Below are 22453 nucleotides of genomic sequence, written 5' to 3'. Positions count from 1 at the left end.
CAGTAGCTAGGTCGAGGGAAGAATTTTTTCATGTCTACACAGGAAGTTAGGTCAATCTAACTATACTGCACAGGGATCATGCCTCTTCACAGCCCTGACAGCCATCACTGTGCTGGCAGAAGTCTATAGTGTAAATGAAACCGAAACCGGTGTAGTTAAAGTGATACAATCCTCCTAGTGTGGCTGCCATTATATTGGCACAAAGGTGTTTATACTGGTATAGCTATATGCCTACTCTATAGAGATTATACCGGCCAAGCTACGTCACAATAGGTATGGCTTTGTCCACACCAGTGGTTCTCAAACTAGGGCCGCCGCTTGTTCAGGGAAAGCCCCTGGCGGGCCAGGCTGGTTTGCTTACCTGCTGCTTCCGCAGGTTCGGCCGATCGCGGCTCCCACTGGCCGCGGTTCACCACTCCAGGCCAATGAGGGCTGCAGGAAGGGTGCCCAGCACGTCCCTTGGCCCACGCTGCTTCCTGCAGCCCTCATTGGCCTGGAGCAGCAAACTGTGGCCAGTGGGAGCCACGATCAGCTGAACGTGCAGACGTGGCTGGTAAACAAACCGGCCCGGCCTGCCAGGGGCTTTCCCTGAAGAAATGATGGTCCTGGTTTGAGAACCACTGGTCTACACGATAGGGACTCTAATGGCATAGCCACAGCTCCATAGTGTAGACACAGCCTGCACCCATGGAAGGGGTTGATAGAACCTCTCTTCCTTTGACGTAGCTGCATCTACACTGGGAACTAGATTGGCACAGGTACGGTGGTTGGGTGCCCTGAGCAGTGTAGCTATGTTGATCTAAATTTGAAATGTAGACCAGATCTAAGTCACCTTTACTGCAGTAGAACTGTTCACACTAGGGCCTTTACTTGTATCTATCTGAGTCAAATAAATCACCCTCTTCACTGAAATTGTTTTATCGGTAACACTTTTAAGTGTAACTCAGGCCTGCAGCTGCTCTTGCCTGGTCATACATCCCATTTTCAGGGCCCTTTACACAAGCAGAGTAGTGTAAAAAGACCTTTAGTATAAATGACAATCAGCTCAAGGTGCCCGAGCCGCAAAATTCAGCTCCAGATTTCAAACACTGCAAAGATCCGAGCTTGGTCAGGTTAGCTCATATCTGCATTTCCTTTGGGTGCAACGTTCTTCTTGGAGATCGGCTCTAACTGGGTCATTTGGGTCCAGATTTTGAATGCCCCAAAGGCCAGGTTGGCACAGAATCAGGTCTTTCCTTGTTTTGTGAGGTGCCCAGGGACATTTGATAAATAACAGGTAGGACAATAACAAAGCCAGGTAAACAGAACTAGAGAGCTGCTAAGCAAACTGGGACAGATTCTGATCTCACCTCAGTGTGAATCCAGAGTGACTCCACTTCTCTGCAGTTGTGTTGCTTCGTATTTACACCACTGTAAGTGAAGTCAGAATCCGACCCCCTGATTTCAATCGAGTTGTAACTCAGCTTATGCCAAATGTGTGCTTGTTTATTTTTTAAGTTAAAGAAGGTCATTGCCATACAAAGTATACATCATTTCTTGGTGCAGGCACAACCTACCTCTTTAATACAGTTCTGCTGTGTTGGTCTTGGCATGTTCCATTGTACATTGCCTCAAACCCTTACATCTGTTTAAAACCATCTTGCAGAATTCCACCTACCCATTTTGCTTGGGGCAAGTAATATTTTTGTCTTTTAATAGGAGAGGAAATATTTTAATAGGAGAGTAAATATCATTAGGATTTTCCCCTTCTCACCCCTTCCCTCCCCAAAAAATCATTATAATAGTGGGAGAATAGGTTTTGTGTCTGAGCTGGCACAGGGCCAAATACAGTCCTGACGTAAATAGATCCTTTGAAGTCAATGGAGTTCCACCAACTTGCACCGCCATAGGGTCATGTTCTCTTCCAAAATAGAGGCACAATCCTAATCAGATCCTATGGGTTAGATCCTTATTACAAATGAGAGTAAGGCCCGTAATTTAATCTTTCTGAATCCTGCTAATCTCAGTGGTCTCTTGTGGTTGTGAGTTCCATGGGTTCCATGGGTTAACGTGTTTCTATTAGTTTATAAAACTCTATTCAGTTCAGTTCCAAAGACTCGTTGTCTATTAACTACTACAAGCCTGATTCTCACTTACACCACTCCAGCAGCGTAAAGGGCTCTTAAAATGGGAATAAATTACATCTACACCCACTTTAAAGAAGAACCCAGGCCTCTGGGATTTGCTCATGATCATATAACGAGTCTGTGGAGAAGCTGAGCTTTGAGCCGAAAAGGATGAACCAGAAGAGCTACAATTATTCTAATAGGCACAGTGTTGTTACCGCAGCTCCATCCCACTGAAGCAATGTGGAGGAGTCGTGGTGTAGATGAGGATCCGGCCTTGTAGGCTTTTTCTTGAACTGGGAAGCAGAGCTGGTTGCATTTTTGGTGATATTTTAAAAATTGAAATTGAAATTTTAACAATTACCCCACCCAGTTTTTTTAACGTTTTGAAGATTGTTTTTCCAACGTTTTTGAAATTATTCATTTTCTTCAAATATTTTAAATTAGGGAACAATTTTTGGCCCCTTTACATTTTGTGGATGTTTTTACTCATTTGGTTTTTGAAATATTGATATGTTCCCCAAATTTTGAGTAAATTTCCCCCATATTTCAGCTACATTGCCCTCCCCCTCCCCCTGGCCCCATTTCCGAACCAGCTCTCCTGGGAAGCTAGCGACAACGTTTTAAATAAGCTCCCGCCATTTCCATCCATCACACGCCTGCATCCAACACCCCGCCAGCTCTCCCTTCTCCAACGTACCCCTCCTGCTCCAGATCTCAACCTGTCCTGGTTGTGTTTTCAGACATTAAGAAAGAAAGGTTTTAATGGTTGCGACAGCCCGGAACCCGACGGGGACGACTCCATTGACCAGAGCCCCCTGATGGAGGATAAATACCGCAAAGCCAGCGAGGATCTGGATATCCTCTTCAAACGATACGGTGTAAGTACTGCGCCCCTCTGGGCAGAAATCCTTCATTATGTTTTTCTTTTTTTCTTTTGTTCGATTTCTTCCCAATCCTACCCATGTCCCCGCCACCTCCCCCGTCCTCTCAACGTAACAGGCGCTGAACAAGAAACACAGGGGATGCGAGAGCCCGGAAGGGGACGAGGTGTTTGCACTGACCCCGCAGACGGAGGAGAAATATAAAAAGATTGATGAGGAATTTGATAAAATGATGCAGAGTTACAGGCTCGCAGTGAGTAGCTGGTGGCCTGCACATCCTGCCCTGGACCCCCTAGCAACATAGAATGCAGAGTGGTGGGGGTGACGACTTTGCATGGCTTTGCTTACGGAGCCTTGCGCTGCCTTGTTCGTTTGCTCCCATAGGGCGTAGCAAGCCCAGGACTAGGGAACGTCTGGGAGGCAGCATGGTCTAATGGTTAGAAACAGGCCTCGGTGACGCCAAGGCCCCTTTCGGTTGCTCTGCCAGCATAAAGAGGTATTAAAGTAGGTGGAAATGCCTCCCTCCAGCTGGTATGGAGGTGGCAGAACGTCCCTGTACCCTTCCTAATCTCCTCTTCTGGCCTAGAACACAACACATTATGGTTGTTCCCTTCTATACAAGGCTTGAGTCTCAGTTGCACCATTCTGGCCTTAAAATGGGTATAAATTACCCACCTTAAGGCCCCTTTACACTGTCAGAGTGGTGTGAAGAATTAGGCCTGGTCTGGACTTAAACATTTTAGGGGTATAACTTTTTTTGCTTGGGGGAGGGGGATCACCGTTTACTGAAATCATTATACCAGTCCAGCCCCTAGTGCGGCCGCAGTTAGAAAAGTGCCTTTCGCAAGCATCGCTTATTCCCTTGCCTGTGCAAGAGTAAGACACAAGCACTATAGCTGCAGCTGCACTAGCGGGGATTGCGCTGCTTACTGATCAATGCAGCAGAGAAGCCCTTCGCGTAAATGAGACTCCAGCCCGAGGGCCCAAATCCTCAGCTATATTTAGGTGCCTGATTCCCATCGGTTTTGAAGGGAGTTAGGCGCCTAAATACATTGGGCTTCGCTATCTAACTTTGAGCTCCCACACTGGAAATGTTAAGACCAAGGACCTTAAAAATCGGTCCCACTGCTATTAATACTGAGTCAAATCCTGAGGTTCTTTTTACTCCAGCAAACTCCTCTGAACTTCAGTGGGAGTTTTGCTTCAGTTCAGAACCTCGGTATTAATCTGTGTCACGGTGGGGAAAGGGAGGGTCAGGTTATGACAGTTGCACCCCCGCATTGGGATCAGATCCAGTTTGGGGCCACTCTGCTTTCAATCCAGACGAATCTATAAGGCTCCTGGCGCAGTTAGTGGATGTGGCAGAAATCCAGGGTGGTTTTAGCCTGAGACGACGGCCCTGGGGTGGCATCAGGACAGTGATGAAAGGGATTTGTGTTGAGGGAGGGAAGAGGGGCATTGCAAATTAGTTGTCAGTTCAAGGGAGCAAAGACTTTTGAGGCAGGCAAGCCATCTTCAGGGAGATTAGCCTTCCAACTCAGGCAGCTGTAAATAACTAACGTTGCAGGAGTAGAAAGGGAGGCAGCTTTCCAAGCGCTGGATGCAGGATTAAAAAAATACCCCAGCTCCTTCCTGCTGCTCCTTACAAGGCCACGGGAGCTAATTTTTTCTTTTCTTGAGACTTCACTCTTGCAAAAGCCAGAGGTGTTTTTTTTTTTTTGGGCTGACTCTGCCAGTAAGAGATTGTGGGTCGGATGCTCATTTTCCCCATGCCACCCCTCTGTCAGCATAAAGGGCCCTTTACGTGAGTGTAACTGTCTCATTCGCTTTACACTGCCAAAGTGGGGTAAAACGGGTTTTAGGGCTTATCTACTTAAGGAATTGTTCCTAAATAACTCCCATGTGTTGACACACTTGTGTTCTGGAATAAGAGTGCTTTCTTTCTGTTTAGCTTAACTCCCTCAGAAAGTGGGTTAAACTAACCACAGGATACAGCCCTCTTATTCTGGATTAGAGCGTCTACACACGGAGTTATTCAGTTACAGCGGTGGCACTTGAAAGTCACACCCTCCGTGAATCTGCATTCACTTTCCATTGTAGACACGCCCTTAGGGTAAATGAGAATCGAGCCCCCTGGAATAGGATTTTAAGGAAAGTGTAGCTCCTTGGGCTTGATTCTGCCTCATGCAGTTCATCTGGAGCTTTGACACTGTCTTCAATGGTACAGGAATCGCAGGGTAAAATTCTATATCCTGTGCTACGCAGGAGGTCAGAGTAAAACCATCACAATTGTCACTTCTCTGCCCTCAAATTTGTGGATCTGATTCTCAGTTGCCCTGTGCCTTGTCCTATCATTCACACTAGTGCAAAATGGGTGTAAAACGCTGCCAGATGAATGTGTAGCATTCAGCACTCGCTTTGCCCTGGGGCCGATAGTTACACCAGGGCAGGCGAATGGGAAAACAGAGCGCTATCAACCTATAATTTTTTATTATTTGCATTATAGTAGCGACTACAGGCTGCAGCCTGGGACCAGTGCCCCTTATGCTAGGCACTGTGAACATTTATAAAAGAAGAAAAGTCCCTGCCTCCAAAATCTTGCAGTGCGCAGCATCCCAGAAGCAGGTTGATAGCCTATGCCTAGCCAAAGCATAGCATCTGCCTCCTTGACTACACCTCTCTTGCAACAAGATTGAATAGTGGATTGTTGGAACAGATGCTTTTTTTTTTAACCAGCTTTTTGTGTGATAATGAGAACTAACACAACTCATCTGCCGGGGAAGCTAATGATGCCCTGGTCCAGAGAAACTGGCCGTAACAGAGTTCTGCATTCTGAGTGCATTTGAAACTGGCTTTCAAGAAAAAGAAAAGTCATTGGCGTTTGGCTGATTAATAAACCTCCCCCCTCCCCCACCGGATTTTGGATTGTTGTGTTCATTTCAAACCTTTGCCTGCCATAACACTACAGCTCCCAGTGCTCTGCAATCAGCTGCTGGCCTCTGGGAGAATGGGAGCTGCTGGTTGAGGGATCATTGGCGTGTGCACAACTCTCTTCCCCGCCTAGGCAGGAGCATAGGGAAGATTGGTCGGTTAGTGGTTCAAAGGTGCAATGTGATAGTTAAGAGCTATGGGCTGAATCCTGTCCTCCAATCCATTCATGTAACTCTCACTTAACGTCGGCGGGTTTCACATGTGCATCTGGGATAGAACTATGCCCTAAGTTAGTTTCTTTCTTTCTTTCTTTCTTTCTTATGCAATATTGCATTGCAGATTGAAGGGCCTGAGTCTCACTGACAGTGGGGCGTGTCTACACTAGCAATGCCACTGTAGCTGCGTTGATGTAGTGTAGACACTTCCTACGGAACAGTGGAAGGGTCTCTTCTGTTGCTGTACTATATCCATCTCTCTGAGGCCTGGCATACGCTACAGGGTTAGGTCGATGTATGCTGCCCTGCATCAACCTAGCTGTGCAAGTGTCTTCATGTAAATTTCGCTCCTGCCCACGTAAACACCTTTCTATGCTGACTTAGTAACACCAGCTCCCTGAACGGCATCAAGTCACAGTCAATATAATTAGGACGATGCAGTGTCAGTGCAGACACTTCATTGCTTTTGTGGACTATTACTGGCTTTCAGCAGCCACCCCACAATGCCGCACCCCGACAATACAGTCGACACAAGCGCATCTGGTGAGGACGCGCGCCGCTGACGCAAGGAGCCAAGCGTGCGCATGCATAAGCGATTTAATAACTGTGGGGGCCGTATGCCGACAAAAGTTAGGTTGGCGTAGTTTTGTAGTGGAGATGTTGTCTAAGAGGCAGTAGTGAGGCTGACTGAAGAGTTCTTTAATCAACTTAGGCCATGTCTCAAGTAGCACTTATATCGACAAAACTTTTATCTCTCAGGGATGTGAAAAAAACACCCCTCCTGAGTGACATAAGTTTTGCCAGTGTGAGCTCTCTTGTGTACAGGAGATGCTTTCCCGCAGACGTGGCTGCTGCCGCTCGTTGAGTTGGTTTCTTCATGTCCACGAGAGAGCTGTCTCCTGTTGGCATAACGTGGCTACACAAGCTTGTAAATGTAGACCTGCCCCTAGCCATGTCTACACTGTGGCTTAGGTTGGCTTAATTACGGCTGTAAATTTTTCACAGCCTGGAGCAATGTCGTCAAGCCAACCTAACTTTGTAGCATAGACCAGCCTTGAGTCTCCTCTATTCCACATTGGCTGTCTGTGTGGGGGGGCCTTAAAGTAGCCTTAAAGCTACCCCAGAGCCATTTGAAGGGGCCTTAGTTTCAAGGAGAATCTGGCTCATAAAGTCCCTTGCCCTGCAAAGCTTACAGTCTTAAAGCTCAAGTCAAGTGACTTATCGCAGCAGAAGCCATGAGCAGGGAGTGGTCCTTAGCACCTGCTTGCTCCCTGAAATGGCTGGATGCCCTGGAGAACTGTGAAGGAGGTGGGGGATGATTGGTAGGGAGGCGGCTTTCCCATCCAGGAGCCCCTGGGAGGACAGAGGCACGGCTCTGCCATCCTCTCTCATGCTCATTCTTCCTCTCCTGTAATAATACAAAGCTGCATTTGCCCAGCAGCGCTTTTGTAATGACATCTCGCCGACACTAAAAGACCGGGAAGCTTCCTGGCTTTGCAAGGCCAATGAAATTAAAAGAGGGTTTTAGCAAAGCCCTGGGAAAGCCTCTGAACAGGTGCCTGCTCTTGCTAATGAAGAGCAAATCAGGGACATAAGAAAGAGTGATCGGATAATCTGGGCAAAGTCTGGCTTTGACAGGAACCAAGTGAGGTGGATCTGTCCCTCGAGCCAGGGGCCAAGGATAATGAATTAGAGACGTGTCCATGCTTGAGGGTCAGAGTCCCAGATCTTTCCATTGACTGGCATCCCAGCAGCTCCGTGAATTGATAGGAGCCATCTACAGCCTGCTTCTCTGGAGCAAAGCTGTACCTTGGAAATGCTCCGATCTGTCACTCTTTGTATTACAATAGCCACCTAGAGGCTCCGGTTGAGGTCAGCTGTGTGGAGCAGGGACCGTCTTTTTGTTCTGTGTTTGTACAGCACCTAGCACCATGGGATCCGGGTCCGGGACTCCTAGGCACTAGCTCCATACAGAGCATGAATAATAATCGGGGCCCTTTGTGCTGCATGCAGGACCCCATTGTACATACACCTAGTAAAAGATGGTCACTGCCTTGTAGAGTTTACGACCTGATTAGACAAAGGAAGTATTATCCTCATTGAAGGGGTGGGGAATTGAGACACAGAGGGATTAAGTGACTTGCCTATGGTCTTTCATAGGGTCTGTGTCAGAGGTGGGAATGCCCCAGAGTCCGAGGTTGGTTAGTACTGTAACCCCAAGACCATGCTCCCCCGAGAATGAGCACAGGCGCTATCAAACTTCATACTAATATGGAGGGAAGAGCAAGCTCTTTAGGGCTGGGTCTGTGTGTCCGTACAGAGCCTTGCACAATCCCGACTGGAGCCTCTGGGTGCTACAGGAATACAGATAGTAGCTGTGAGTAGGGCCCTGGGATCTTACACTTTTGTACAGAATCTACAAGATCTTTTCACTGAAATAGACTCAGCTGGATCCGCAGGGTAGCTCCACTGATTTCAAAAGAGTCCTGGCCACTCACACCAGTGGAGGACCTGGTCTGTTAAAACTCCACAGGGCTCCGTTTATCTCCCTCGGAGGTTGAAGGGCAGCTGCTGGCCCTTGTCTCCTGTGGGTTCAGAGCTTCTCGTGCTAAGACCACTGCACTGTTCCCCTCTCTGGCATTCCAAGGGAGCCACTTTGAGACATTTCCAACTCTCTGTGTGCTGTTTTAAAACCAGTGTGCTGAGCTCTGGAGGTAAATAAATGCAGGTGTTTAGTCAACACCACTCTTCCCCCCAAGCAGCAGATTGCAATGCTTTTTAGGTTCGATGTGCCCAGATGAACATCCGTTTGCCCTTCTTTCTCCATCTTCCTAGAGGGGATCCATGCCCCTTTGTGCCTGGGGCCAGATTCCCCACTGCCCTGCACCATTTTCACCCATGTAAAGTGGCTGCAGAACACTAACAAATGAGAATGGTGCTAGCTTTCACCCACTTTGCACTAATATAAATGACTGCACAAATTGCAGGGCAATAATGAACTGGGTGCATATTTGGACCAGACCCCTAGCTGGTGTAAATCAGTGTTGCTGCATTCCAGGCCGAGTATCTGGCCCGTTGTTGGGCCGTGAACCAAACAGAAACCTGCTCCTTAGCGGAGCGAAGTGCCTTTGGGTGACTCCCTCGGCGCCAGTCCCCGCTTTCATCTGCCTCTCTGTTCAGTCTGCAGTGCCCGCTCCGAACTTCGCCATGCCAGTGACGGTGCCGGTGACCAATCAAAACACGTTACAGTTCAGCAATCCCGGGGGCTCCTTGGTGACCCAGTCGCTGGTGACCTCTTCGTTGACAGATCCAAGACTTCTCTCGCCACAGCAGCCGGCCCTGCAGAGAAACACCGTGTCGCCGGGTTTGCCGCAGAGGCCAGCCAGCGCGGGTGAGTGTTTGGCCTAGTGCAAGAATAATCAAGAGAGGGCCCCAGTGTCTTCATTTCTCCCACCCCTCGCTCCTTCTATCTGTTGTCTGTGCAGCACCTAGCACAGTAGGATCTGGTCCATGACTCAGGCTCTAAGTGCTACTGCCCTACAAGCAATAAATAATAATACTTGAAATGGTCCTGGATGCTCAGCAAAGATCCCATGTGATGCAAATGGCAGATGCAATTCTTGTGTCATCCCTAGAGCTGGGCAAAGAACAAAGTTTTCAGCTGGCTGACAATTCCGAAAAATGGGGGAGGAAAAAGAATCAATTCGGGTTGAACCATTTGTTTCGAGAGGAGAGCATTCCTTCCCCATCCGTTCAGAGGTCCCTCTGAGGCAGCTGCTGTCACAGAAAATCCAGTGTCGTAGGTGCGGCGTGCTTGCATGGTGGGAAGTGCGTTTTCCGACGCGCGTCAGAGGAGAACAGTGAGCCGCACTGTCGTTTCTAAATCAAAAGCGGTGCTCATGGAGCGGAGCATGTGGTTGCCTTGTGTGAGGTCAAGGCTATCGCCCGCGGCTCCAAGGCATCTCTGAAACGGGGATGCAGACTCCTGGGTACTGTGTGTGTCTCTGTCTGGGAACATCAGGAATCTGAGGTCAGATGCTCGAAGGCTGCTTCGCACCACTCTGTGTAGAAGGATGTTAAAGTGCGTGGAACTGTAATGTGGATCCCCTGGAAAGCCCCTTTACATTGCCAGCGCTGTGTAAAGGGGCCTTAATGTAAATGAAAATCTGGCCCTAATTATCTACCACTGGGAATTACTGGTTCAAAAAATCCTAGTGCAGATACTCATCTGAGGATATGAGCTCCTGAGTTCTATTCGTAGCTCTGAGAGGGGATTGCGGTATAGTGGTTAGAGCAGGGGACTGGGAATCAGGACTCCTGGGTTCTCTTTCCCTCTCCGTGAAGGAAGTGTTGTCTAGTGATTAGGGCAGGGGACTGAGAATTAGAATGCCGGGGTTCTAGCTCCTGATTTTGGGCGTGGGCTAGTGGTTAGACCAGTGGCATGGAAATCTGGACTCCTGGGTTCCTTTCCCAGCTGTCTAGGTGGGTATAGTGAGGAGGAGGGATTGTGGATTGCTGCAAGAAATAAGAGTCTTGAGATGTGGTTGAACAATTCAAAACAGCAAATGAATTCACAAAACTCAAAGTCTGTTTGCAAAGGGGTAAAGGGCTTGTCTCCCTGGGAATAGCAAACATTCCCTGGGAAGAGCTCTCTGAGCCCTGCATGAAAAGCATTTGTCTTCACATGACACTGCCACGCCAGGCTTCTCACGCCTCTGCGGCTGCCTCGGGAATGGTTTCCATTTGGTGCAAATGTTACGGGATAGATCCTCTTTCCAATCCCGGAGCCGGGGCGGGTTCCCTTCTGCAGAGCATGTCCCCTCAGGAAGGCTCGGAACAGCAGAGCCATGCTGTTTTCCAAGCCTAGGATTTTGGACTGAGCGTCTGTGCTGTGTGCCGCATCCCCAAAGGGAATGTATCTGTGTAGATATTGTTTCCATGCCTGGAAGTGCTGTACATTTTACCCTGGATTTTCTCGATGGAAATGTAACACTGTTGATTTCCCCCCCGTTCCCCACGTGCAGATAGTCAACCGCTGCTCAATGTGCCGAGTTCTAAACTAACTTTATCACCGTGTCTCTTGTTGCATTCCAGGGGCGATGCTCGGGGGAGACTTGAACAACACCAACGGAGCTTGCCCAAGCCCAGTCGGTGAGTGAGAATGCGGCCCTCCCCCTTTTTGGATGTGGCTGGCCCAGAGCGCTGGACTGGGACTCAGAAAACCTGTGTTCCATTGCCAGTGCTGCAGCTGGCCTGGGGGGTGACTGCAGGCATGGCACTGCCCCGCTCTGTGCCTCAGTTTCCCCACCTATAAAATGGGGATACTATACTGCTCTCCTTTGTAAAGTGCCATGAGCTCTGTTGATGAAAAGAGCTAGGTGTTATTACTGGCAGTAAAGATCCCTCAGACAGCTAAAATCAGGCCTGATGTGCAGTTTCAAACACTACCAAGTCTCTTAGATTTGGATTTTCAGGTCAGTAAATTTGGTGTGGCAGGAGGGGCCTGTAGTTAAACTGCTAGACTGGGCCGCGGGAGGTCTGGGTTTGGTTCCTGCCTCTGCCATAGGGGATCATTTTCTCTCGCCTGCCTCTGCCCCTTTTTGTAGTTGTGTCTCAGGGGAGATATAAACCCAGTAGAATTAAAATCTGAGTCAAACTTTGCTTAGTCTGGTGGAGGAGAATGGTAGCCATGTGGCCAAAGCAATTGGCCAAGACTTAGGAGCGCTATGTTCGATTCCTAGCTGTGTCACAGACTCTGTCTATGACCTTGGACAAGACATTTAGGGCCTGCTTTTCACTTATGCTAAGGCCCGTGTATACCACTCCGGTGTCATATAGGCACCGTAAATGTTGGTGCGACATCCACTGCCAGAGTGGGATAAAGGGGCTTAGTGTCAATGAGGACTGGGTCCTCTGTGTCAGTTCCTCATCTGTAAAATGGGACTAATAATACTTTGCTGGTCCCACATCTTGTCTATCTCAATGGTAAGCTCTCCAGGGCAGGGGCAGTCTCATATTAGGTGCATGTCCAGCCCCTAGCGCAGCGCAGCCCTGATCGCAGTTGGGTTTCCGGGTGCTCCCGTGCTGTTACTTCTAATAATAATGAGCAAAATTTGCCAAAAAGAGCCCTAAATCCAAACAATGTGGCTGGGTTTAATGAGAGTGGGTCACGCGCATCTTTGGCCCGGCATAGAGAGGGTTTAAGCAAGGGTGAGTTCAGCCCTGGATGCTTTGATGTAAAGGAGATCAGCATTATGCTCCCAAGCGGGATTCAGGAGGCTGGCTCATGACTGAAAACCCTGGGCTCTGGATCCTCCAGCCACATGGCCCCTTTAGAACAGGGCCGAACTCAAATCCCACATCCACGGTGCTGATTCTGTGCTGCCCGTCCCAGGCTGCCTATGGGCTGCCAGGTAGTCCAGAATCCCCATCACACCATGCGCTAGGGGCCAGGTCCCAGCATGCCCGTATGAAGGGCTGGCTGTTGGAGCGGGGCAACATGATGCAGCTTATGGCAGACAGCCCCTCCCTTGCCCCGCTGCGGTGCCTTTAGGCCTCTGGTATATTGCCAGAGTGGGGAGCCTGTCCCCGGGTCTCTAGAGCATTCGAAATCTGGCTCTGAATTTTGCTGCTCGAGCTCATCAGGGCTGCTGGGAAAGAGGCGCTAAGGACTGGCCCGTACCTCCAGGCAGAGACACACTCTGTCACTTTCTATCACCCCCCAACAACTCGCCCACCTCCCCCGCCCCGGCCCCCATGTCAGCTGTTGTGAGCGGCTGTTCCAGCGTCTAGCTTGGCAGGTCTTATGAATGTCAGAATTGACGTCACTGAAGCATTCCTCTCATTCCTCCAGCCACTCCAGGAAATGGAAGCGGGGTTGCAGGGAGCCCTGTGATTCTCTCAGCGCCTGTTGTTTTCAACCCAGGCCTCGTTCCCAAGATCCCGTCTAGCCCCTGTCCCCACCAAGCCCCAGACAAACTTCAGATGGCAGCATTTTGGGGCAGAGAAGTGGGGAAGAGGGGGCTCTACGGAGCTTCCAAAATCTTGGGGCCAGTCGTTGACTTCGGGTTCCACATGAGACAGTCACTCCCCTCCTCCGTCCCCCTCATTAACATCTCTCTTCCGTTCTCGCTCCCCTCAGCAAGAGAGCTGAGCCTGGCAGGCACCCAGTCAGCACTGTGTGATCACCTGCGACCCCAGGCGCAATCCTCCCTCTGACAGCAGGGCATCACATTGGGGATTCCCAGACAGTGTGGAGCTGATGTATCGGCTCCATACCCTGGGCCCAGTTCCAGGTGGAGAGAGGGGATTAGGGGGCGTGGCCAGAGCACGTTGCACTGCAGCTGTTCTCCGATCCCCAGGAGTCGCAGGGGGTAGATCGGGACCATGCCTAGAGCGCTCCGTGCCGTGGCTATTCTGTGCTCACCAGGATCCACAGGGAGCAGAGCGTAGCAGTCATGAGGCTGCTCTAACTTACCTGGGGAGCTGGGCTGGCTGCAAACAATCTCAGGATACAGGTGCAGACACATCTTAAGGTGTCCCCACTCCTAAATACAGGAACAGAGTAACTGAGAATCAGGCCCCATGTTTTCAGCCCTCCCTTGCTTACGCTGAGTCCCACTCTGCGGAACAATGCAGGGCTATAGGATAAGGGTCTTCAGGAGAGCAGGCCCTCTGAGACCAGCGCTGCTGCCACTTAGCTCCCTCCCCTCATATCCCCCCCTTTTCCCTTAGAGAGGGGATCAGAAACGCGGGACGGTCTCAGGGTCGAGGTGCCAGACGTTTGTGGCCAATGGAATGTGTGATCCGGAGGTGATGGATGGAAATCCAACCAGGGATTTTGAGGGGAACTGAGCCTGAGCAGAAGGCTCTGAAATCCTGCTTTTCTGCTGACTTGTTTTCCTCTGCCCCCCTGTGGTCAGCAGAGGGGACAGAGTGGGACAGCTGACATGTGGCACGTTGGGTTCTCAAAGCAGCATGCTTCCTGTGTGGCTTGAACACACCACATAAGGATTCTGGGCCAGATGCTGGCAGATGGCCAGCAAGCAGTAACAGGCACCTAGCCAGCCGTGCTGCTGACCATGGGGTGGGATGCAGAGGAGTCCAGATGGGTGAGGTTTTTCTTCAGCTGAATTTCAACCTGCAACCCACATCTTCCTCCTGTCCCTGCACTGCCCCTCCCAAGCCCTGAAAGACCCAGCTCTGTGGATACAGGGGACTGCATAATTATTGCTATTCTGCACTGGCTCAGAATTTCATGGTGATATCAGGGTTAGAACTCAGATCTCTCTGCTCCTAAAGTGCAAGCCCATGCTGCTTGAATTCAAGAAGAATCCCTGATAGCAGTATAGGGCTTATGACACATGGTGAGAAGTTCTGATTCCATCCCACAGAGGGAAGTCTTGCGCATACACATCAGCCAGCCCATTTCAGTATACACCCCCAGATCTGTCCAGACGGTAAGGCAAAATGGTTGCCATGGGAGCCATTTGTGCGTCTTATGTTAAGGAATCCTTATGGCTGGAAAACATAAGTGTTTTGAACATTATTTGGCCTTGCCCCACTCTGCTTGCACATAAAACCCTAGAGCAAGCGGCTATGAAAAGAAATCTGCTGAAAGCGCTGAAGGTCGAAGAGGAAATTTTATGCACCTCCGTCATCAATTAATATAAAAGCCGATGGCCTTGCAAACAAGATAGGGTCTATGCAGAACACAGTGCACCCATGGACCAGGCTAATGTACTGATTTACCAACATGCTCAGGAGCTGCATTTGACGCAGAGCTCACACACCCCCTTCTGAGGCCCTTTACAGGGCATAAGCCGGCCTCTAACTGTTTGGGGTTGGGAGGAAAGCTTCCTCAAGGGCAAGCTATCCCATCGCTACCAGGGTTCTTGCAGCTTCCTTGGAAGCAGCGGGTACTGGCTACAGCAGTTGGTGCTGGTTAGAGGCAGCATACCAGGCCAGATAGACCACGGGTCTGGCAATCCCTATGTTCCTTCAATACAAAGCAGCCCAAAACCAAGCAGATTTGACTCCCCGCAGAAGATCCCACCTGCAAGGAAAGAGGAACAGCCAGAGTTCCTTTATGTTCCAGTGATCTTCCGCTACAGGCCAAATTCTGGAGGCCGTTGGCAGCCAATGCAAATTAGAGCAGCCTTGAGGCTTCTCTAACTTACACGGGGGGTTCCAAGTTAGCACAGAGCAGTCCTAGAATCGGATGAGAACAAAGATGGCTTTAAGACACCTTTGCCATCTCCCTCCTGCTCAGCTGGGTCAAACGCTCCTTAGCTGTAGCTGAGGATCAGGCCCAGTAAACTGACAACACATCGCCAGTGTCTCTTTGTTCGCCCGCACGTCCTCACTGGGCCTGATTCCCCTCTCCTGCGGCGCCTGATCCAAAGTCCAGCTGTCATCAGTGGAAGCATTTCCATGCTCCCAGACATGTACGGTCGTGTGGTTGCTCCTTTGACTTCAGTGCCGTTCCAGATTTGTAGCTATGCAGAACACTGCACTTGTGCACCAGGCCAATGTAAACACCCACACCCACCTCCCTCCAGCGTCAGGGCATTACCATTTGGGGGCAGAGATCTGGCAGAGTAATTAATGGGTTTAAATTATGCACAATTCACTTTAAAACCCCTGCACCAGAGCAATCGCGAGGCAGGTTAGACCTCCGGAACGACTGATGGTAGCCAGGTTGTCCGGGTGTTCGCCCCAGCTGGGCGCATGTCACGTCTGAAACACCACTGCCAATAAGCCGTCCCCTGAAATGCAGATGTAGCGCAATTGTGAATCTGATTAATAATGCAATCAGCGACCTATTTTTCCCAGTTTAATGTGTGATGAATATGAGTGCTAAATCTTGGTGATTGCTAAATGTCTTTCTAACTTAGGGGCCTATTCAAAAAATAATAATAATAATCTCATCAGAACAATAATCTCATCCAATTGATTCTTTTCCTGACGTTCATCAAATCTTTTTTTAATTTTTTTTTCTTTTTTTGCTTCGCACGTAAAATTCTAAATTGGGGTAGGGGGAAGAGGAGGGCGGACCTCTGCGCTTCACGGGGGTGTTGGGATAAGGGGCCCTGATTCTCAGTTACACTTTAAAGTCAGCGTGACTGACATATAGGCCTCTTTGAGATCCTTTACGCTGCCAAAATGGTTCAAAGCAGCCCCAGAGTAAATGAGAATCAGGCCCTTAATATTTGTTCCTTGTATTGCAGTAGTGCCTGGAGGCCCCAGTAAGTGAGAGGAAGGGTGGCCTGGTGGTTATGGCTCTAGACTGAGGCTCCAGAAAGGTGGGGTCACGTCCCAGACATTTTTGCAACATTAGACAAATCCTGGTGCCTCAGTTCCCCATCTCTAAAAAGGGATAACAAAAAAGATAACAACCCTCCTCTGCCTTATGGCAGGGTTGTAAGTCAGGAGAGCTGGCTTTAGATCTCAGCACTGCCACAGATTTAAAACTAAATCCATTTCACCGGTTCCTTCTTAGCACAGTTATCAGCATGTCCGTCTCAGGTGCGGCAGGCTCTGAGGGCGAGCCTCAGCCCGGGCAGCATTGTTACAAAAGGAACAAATATTTTGTAATGGGCTCTTCCGTCTAGCAGAGAAAGGTCCAATACGATGCAAAAGTTGGGAGCTGAAGCCAAACAAATTCAGACTGGAAATAAAGTGCACAATTTTGGGTAATTAACCTTTGGAATAGCTTGACCCAGGCTCACGGGGGATTCTCCATCCCTGGCAATTTGAAATCAGGATTGGATCTTTTTCGAAAAGATGGAATTATTTTATGGACGTTCTCTGGACAGTGTTACACAGCAGGGCAGACTAGATCAGAGGTCCCCAAACTGTGGGGCATTCACCCCTGGGGGGGGCATGGAAGAACATTTTGGGGGGAGTGGCAGGGTCTGGGCCAGCCCCCATGAGGGAGCGGGGAGGAAGCACCTTTCAGCCCCACTCTTGCCCCACTTCCAGCCTTGGCCCCTGGCCACGAGTCCATTCCCAGCCCCGGCCCCAGACCCGCCCCTAGCTGCGGCCCCATCTTTGGCCCCCTTACCCCTGTCGGAGCCCTGCTCCCCCCCGCCCAGCCATGGCCCTATTCCCGGCTCCTTGGGGAGGCACGGACAGGGCTGGGGATGCGACTGTGAAAAGTTTGGGGACCCTGGACTAGATGATCTCAATGATGCCTTCTTGCCTTGGAATCTCTGACAACAAAAATTCATGATAGCTTGTAAGGTGCTCAGAGACTGTCGTGGTGGGACCAGCTGAGAACTAAGCTGGGTGCTGGGCATTGTGGTCAGGCAGCCCCTGCCTCAAAGAGACCTGTCCGACAAAGGGTGAGAGCGAGGATGGATCACAGGGCCTGATTCTCTTTTACACGAAGGCCCCTTCGTGTCACTCCAGCAGTGCAAGGGGCCTCAGAATGGGCAGAAATGACTTTAAGCCCTCGTTGCCCTGTGCAAAGGGGACTTGATCTAAGTCAGAACAAGGCCCCAACTTTCTGGCGCTGCAGCCTTTGAATGCTCATTCCGCAGGGGTGTCGATGACCGCGAGACGGACCCGGCTGTGGAGAATGGGTGCAGGGCGATGGAGAACCGAGCCCTGCGTCTCTTCTTCTGACTGTTTCCGAAATGTCTTTGCTTCCCACCCCCCCTTGCAGGAAACGGGTATGTCAGTGCCAGAGCCTCGCCAGGTCTTCTCCCGGTCTCAAACGGCAGCACCATGGGCAAGATCATCCCAGCAAAGTCGCCACCACCGCCCTCCCACAGCACGCAGCTCGCCACCAACAGCCGCAAGCCGGACTTACGTGTGATCACCTCTCAGGGCGCAAAGGGTTTGATGCACCATTTGGTGAGTGCTGCTGAATTCTCGGGGAGGGAATTCTCTCAGTGTCTGAGCTGCTGCAGCTCCCACCGGCCACCAGATTCCCCAGTCAGAGCCCATCCTGCTGCAGCAAGTCGGGGTGTGGCCATTGGCTTGTTACTCTAGACTGCTGCGGTATTTCCCAGCAACGGTGCATAATGCTGCAGCTGATGACAGCGCTGCCGCTGGATTATTACTATAAAGTACTCTTAATATTCTCCAGTAATGGCCCATAATGTTGCAGTTTACAATGGTGTTGCTATAGACTATTGCAATATTCCCCAGGAGTAGCCAGGCTGTCCTATGACAAGCTAACAAGATTTTACTTGGTCCTGCCTCGGTGCAGGGGGCTGGACTGGATGACCTCTCGAGGGCCCTTCCAGCCCGCCATTGCTAGGATTTTACGATTCTCAGATTGTAAAGGCGTATGACTGGCTCTGTCTTAGAGGCCTGACTCTCGTTTATACTAGGGCTGCTTTGCACCACTCTGGTAACATAAAGACATTTTAAAGCAAGCATAAACATAGTGAGTCAGATTTTCAGTTTTGCCCAGGCCCCTTTAAACCCCTCATGAAATGACCAAAAAGTGTAATTTATACTCATTTTCAGGCCCCTTTGTACTGCCAGAGTGGTGTAAAGTGGCCTCCATGTAAATGAGAATCAAGCCCTGGGGTGAAAGGGGCATTTCATTCTGGGCTTGTCTTCACTGCAAAGTAAAATCGAGTTACAGCCCGAGCAGTGCCTCTCCCTTGAGTCCTGTCCACATGCCCAAACCCTTAACTCAAGTGTGGTGCTATTAACTCACGCTGGCTGCCCGTGACAGGGTATTGACTACTGCTTGAGTGAGCACATCAGCTGCTGACGCATCACTGTGGTTCTGTCCACACTGCAGATGAAAGGTGTGTGTTTCATGTGAATTAGCTAACTTGGATTAAAACAGCAGTGAAGACATGATAACTCACTTTTTAACTTGGGTGAGAGCTCAAGTACAACCCCAGGCTTCCCCTGGGCTTTAATTCAAACTGCTAACCCAAGTTAAGAACACAGCTATTTTGCAAGGTAGACCTGCCCTCTGGGTACGAATAACTAACTGGAGTGGTGTTAACTTGAGTGTAGAGAACTCGAGTTAACTCTGCAGTGAAGACATAGGTATTGAGTTAGCTAACTTGGTTTTATACCTCTTTCACACCTTTCTTCCCATCTGACAGTCTCAGTCAGAGTACTCAGAATGTGTCTACACTCCAGCTGCTATAGCAGCAAAGCCACAGCGTTGCAGCTCTGTTCCTGGAGTGTGACATTTTTCACAGCCCTGAGCGACGTAGCTAGGTCAACCTACGTTTTTTGGTGTGGACCAGGCTTCGCATGCGGAAAGTTACTTACTCACATATGCGTATGCAGGACTGGAGCTGAAGAGAATCAGTCTAAACTGTCTATGCAAAAAACAAAACTAAGCAAAAGATTCTGATGCAGAAAAAGCCATGAGAAGGTTTTGAAAAACAAAACAATATTGGCCAGTTCAAATCCAAAATAATAGACAGGGATCACACCAAGTTTCTGAGACCTTGTCTACACACAAAAGTTGTCCCACGTTAACTATACCAGTCTAGTTAAAGGGATGCAACCTCCCCTAGTGTGGACACTGTTATACTGGTATAAAGTTGCTTACAGACGCCCCCTGACTTATGCAATCGCTCTGTTCCAGACAGCCTTGTGTAACTCGAATTTTACGTAAGTCGGAAACTTATACCGGTACGTTAAGCAAAAATTTCTGCAACTCGAAAATCCTATTTCTGGCTTATGGAACTTTTTCTGTAAGTGCGAATTTGCGTAAAGTCGGGTCTTGCGTAACCCAGGGAGCGTTTGTATACTCTCCTGTAAAGGAGCCGAATGGGTATAACTGTATCGGTTTTAGCCCACGAAAGCTTATGCTCAAATAAATGTGTTAGTCTCTAAGGTGCCACAAAGACTCCTCGTTCTGTTTGGTGATACAGACTAACACGGCTGCCCCTCTGAACCCTAACCTGTACAGTTACACTAGTGCACGAACTGTGTGCAGAGCGAGCTTTAGCTATTTTGAAGGAGTTTCTCAGGAAGATAAATGCATTAGCCTCGTTATTTCCGCTCATGAGAACACAGCGCTAAAGACTGCAGGCTTGAATTCCCAGTTATGCTAACGCCCCTTTACACCATTATGACAGTATAAAGCAGTCCTAAAGGAGATGTTGATGTCATTTATGGCCACCTTAGGGCCCCTTTCTCCTGCCAGAGTTGGGTAAAGGGGCCTCAGTGTAAATGAGAGTCAGGCCTTTGGAGTTGGACTTGGAAACAGTTGGCGAAAGGCGTAAATGTAACGGTGCCTCTTGGTTTTATCTCTGTTCTTCTGCATTCAGACGGAGGACCACTTGGAGCTGGTGAGTGGCCTTGCGCTGTGTGTGTTTCCGTAGAGTCGTGTCCTGACATGAGTCTTTCTGTTTCCTTTAACACCTCCTTAAACACCAGGCCTGGAGGGATGGGGGCAGGGGTTAAAGAAGGCATTGATCATCATGGGCCATTGACTCCAAGGCCCCTTTTACGCTGCTCTGGTGGTGTAAAGGAACCTTCAAGTCAGTGCAACTGTCATTTCCACTCCTATTATTTTATGGAGCAGCCGAGAATTGGGCCCTAGGAATCTATACATTAGGGAAAATCATTTTCTGCATGGCAAAGAAAAGCTATAGGCCCAGGTCCCCAGCTGGTTAAAATTAGCACAGTTCCAAAGGGCCAACTCTCCAGCTGGTGTTAATGTTGGTGTCACTCCATTCTAGTCAATGGGCCAGATCCCTAATTGGTGTAGACTGGTGTCACTCCACTGGAGTCAATGGGCCAGATCCCCAGCTAGGGTAAATCAGCATCATCCTATTGGCGTCACGGAGCCGTATCCCCAGCTGGTGTAAATCGGGATAGCTCCAGTAAGTTCAATAGAGCTACGCTGATTTACACCACTCAGGGATCTGGCCTAACACCGTTACAAGGGAAGCAGGAAATAAATCAAGTTCTTCAAATATTAAGAACTCTTTAAAAAAAAAAAACAAAAAAACCCCTCAAAAGCAGAAAGTGAAATCTGAATTCTCCGTCCCACACGTTCATTCACAAGAACAAATTTCTGCGGCTTCTCATTATTTTTATAGCTTTTCCTGCCAGCAAAGTGAGTGCTGTCACCTTGTTTGTGGCATTAATACCATTTTGTCCTGATGCTATTCTGGTGCAGCGCGGATGGGTAACAGGGTCGTGGCAGTCAGGAAAGGTTGTAATAGCCATAAATTATGGTGCTACAGAGCAATGAATAGCAGAGCACTAATGGGAAGGTCTTCGGAGGCAAATTGCAGGTGCCTTTCCCACCCTGCTAACAGGCAGTGTGGCCTAGTAGGTAAAAAGCACTGGATGGGGACTCAGCAGATGTAGGTTCTACCATTTACTGCAACTGCTCCCTTGGCTCTGTTATCACAAAGGTCAGCTCAAACCTTCTCCTCTTACTTGGCTCCCTCCATATTGCTCAGCCCACCTCCCAGGTCCTCTTTCTATAAACAACCTCTCCCACCTCCTTTATACACAGACATAGCGATGAGTCACCTGCCTCTCAGTGAGTCAGCAGAACCCACTTAACCCTTCGCCAGCAGGATCAACCCCAGCTAACAGAGTGGGCGTGTTTCTGGCAGCTTCTAAACCATAGACCATGAAGAGCACCACAAGAGGGTTCACAGACTATTTAAAGGGATATTACCCTATTCCTATACACGACACTGAGACTTTTAATTGAACTGTAGAGCTATCCCCATCCATCACGACGTCAGTGACAAGAGATTTCACCTGGGAGCATGTATGCATGATGTTGTAATGATCTCGAATGGAAGTGTGGTACTCTGAACAGTTAACAATCTCGCATGGCTGTCAAAATAACCAGGGGGATGGAGAGCATTAAAATGCTGACAAAATTTGCCTGCATGGAGAGGCACTAAAACTTTGTTAATTATAACAACCTGGCATGGCGTGAAATCACAGCGAGTCCTAAATTGCTGACTTGATTGCAGTGTTGGGGCCTGATTCTTATATACACTAAGGCCCCTTTATACTCCTCGGAGAGTAAGTGTCAATTACACTTCCACCTATTTTAAGGCCCCTTTACCCTGCGAAAGTGGTGGGACAGGCCCCTGTGTGCTTTACAGTTTTATCATCTTGCTATCGCTGTAACACTCCCATCAACCCTGCGGAACAGAAGAAGCTGCCCCCTCCATTTGCTCTTCAGAGAAGTTGTTTTTCACATTGTTTGGGGAAAAGCTGTTTGTTTGGCTTCATCCTGAACCTTCCTGGGATCTTCAGAGTCAGGGAATAGGACCAGTGCTTGGTCCTTACAGGCTCAAATTCACTCCTGTGCAGAGGATCTGCAGAAAATTTAAAAGGCTTGTCTACA

At 49.3% G+C, this 22453-nt stretch overlaps 1 protein-coding gene across 10 annotated transcripts in view; it reads left to right on the top strand.

Annotated features, from left to right (window-relative positions):
• The window catches only part of MEF2D (myocyte enhancer factor 2D), a 177650-nt gene that overhangs the window by 131862 nt on the left and 23335 nt on the right, over positions 1 to 22453 (top strand). For 6 of the 10 annotated variants that reach the window (XM_032792119.2, XM_032792120.2, XM_032792114.2 and 3 more), the window contains 5 exons: positions 2849 to 2986; positions 9316 to 9526; positions 11230 to 11286; positions 17804 to 17994; positions 20397 to 20417. In XM_032792119.2, the coding sequence (XP_032648010.1) occupies positions 2849 to 2986; positions 9316 to 9526; positions 11230 to 11286; positions 17804 to 17994; positions 20397 to 20417 (618 nt within the window). Of the gene's footprint in view, positions 1 to 2848; positions 2987 to 3107; positions 3243 to 9315; positions 9527 to 11229; positions 11287 to 17803; positions 17995 to 20396; positions 20418 to 22453 lie in introns of all 10 variants that reach the window. The other 4 variants (XM_032792123.2, XM_032792121.2, XM_032792124.2 and 1 more) reach the window with 2 other exon arrangements.

The sequence above is a fragment of the Chelonoidis abingdonii genome, chromosome 11 (assembly GCF_003597395.2).
Source record: "Chelonoidis abingdonii isolate Lonesome George chromosome 11, CheloAbing_2.0, whole genome shotgun sequence".
NCBI classification, from domain to species: domain Eukaryota; kingdom Metazoa; phylum Chordata; order Testudines; family Testudinidae; genus Chelonoidis; species Chelonoidis abingdonii.
This window is presented reverse-complemented; position numbering and strand designations above follow the sequence as displayed.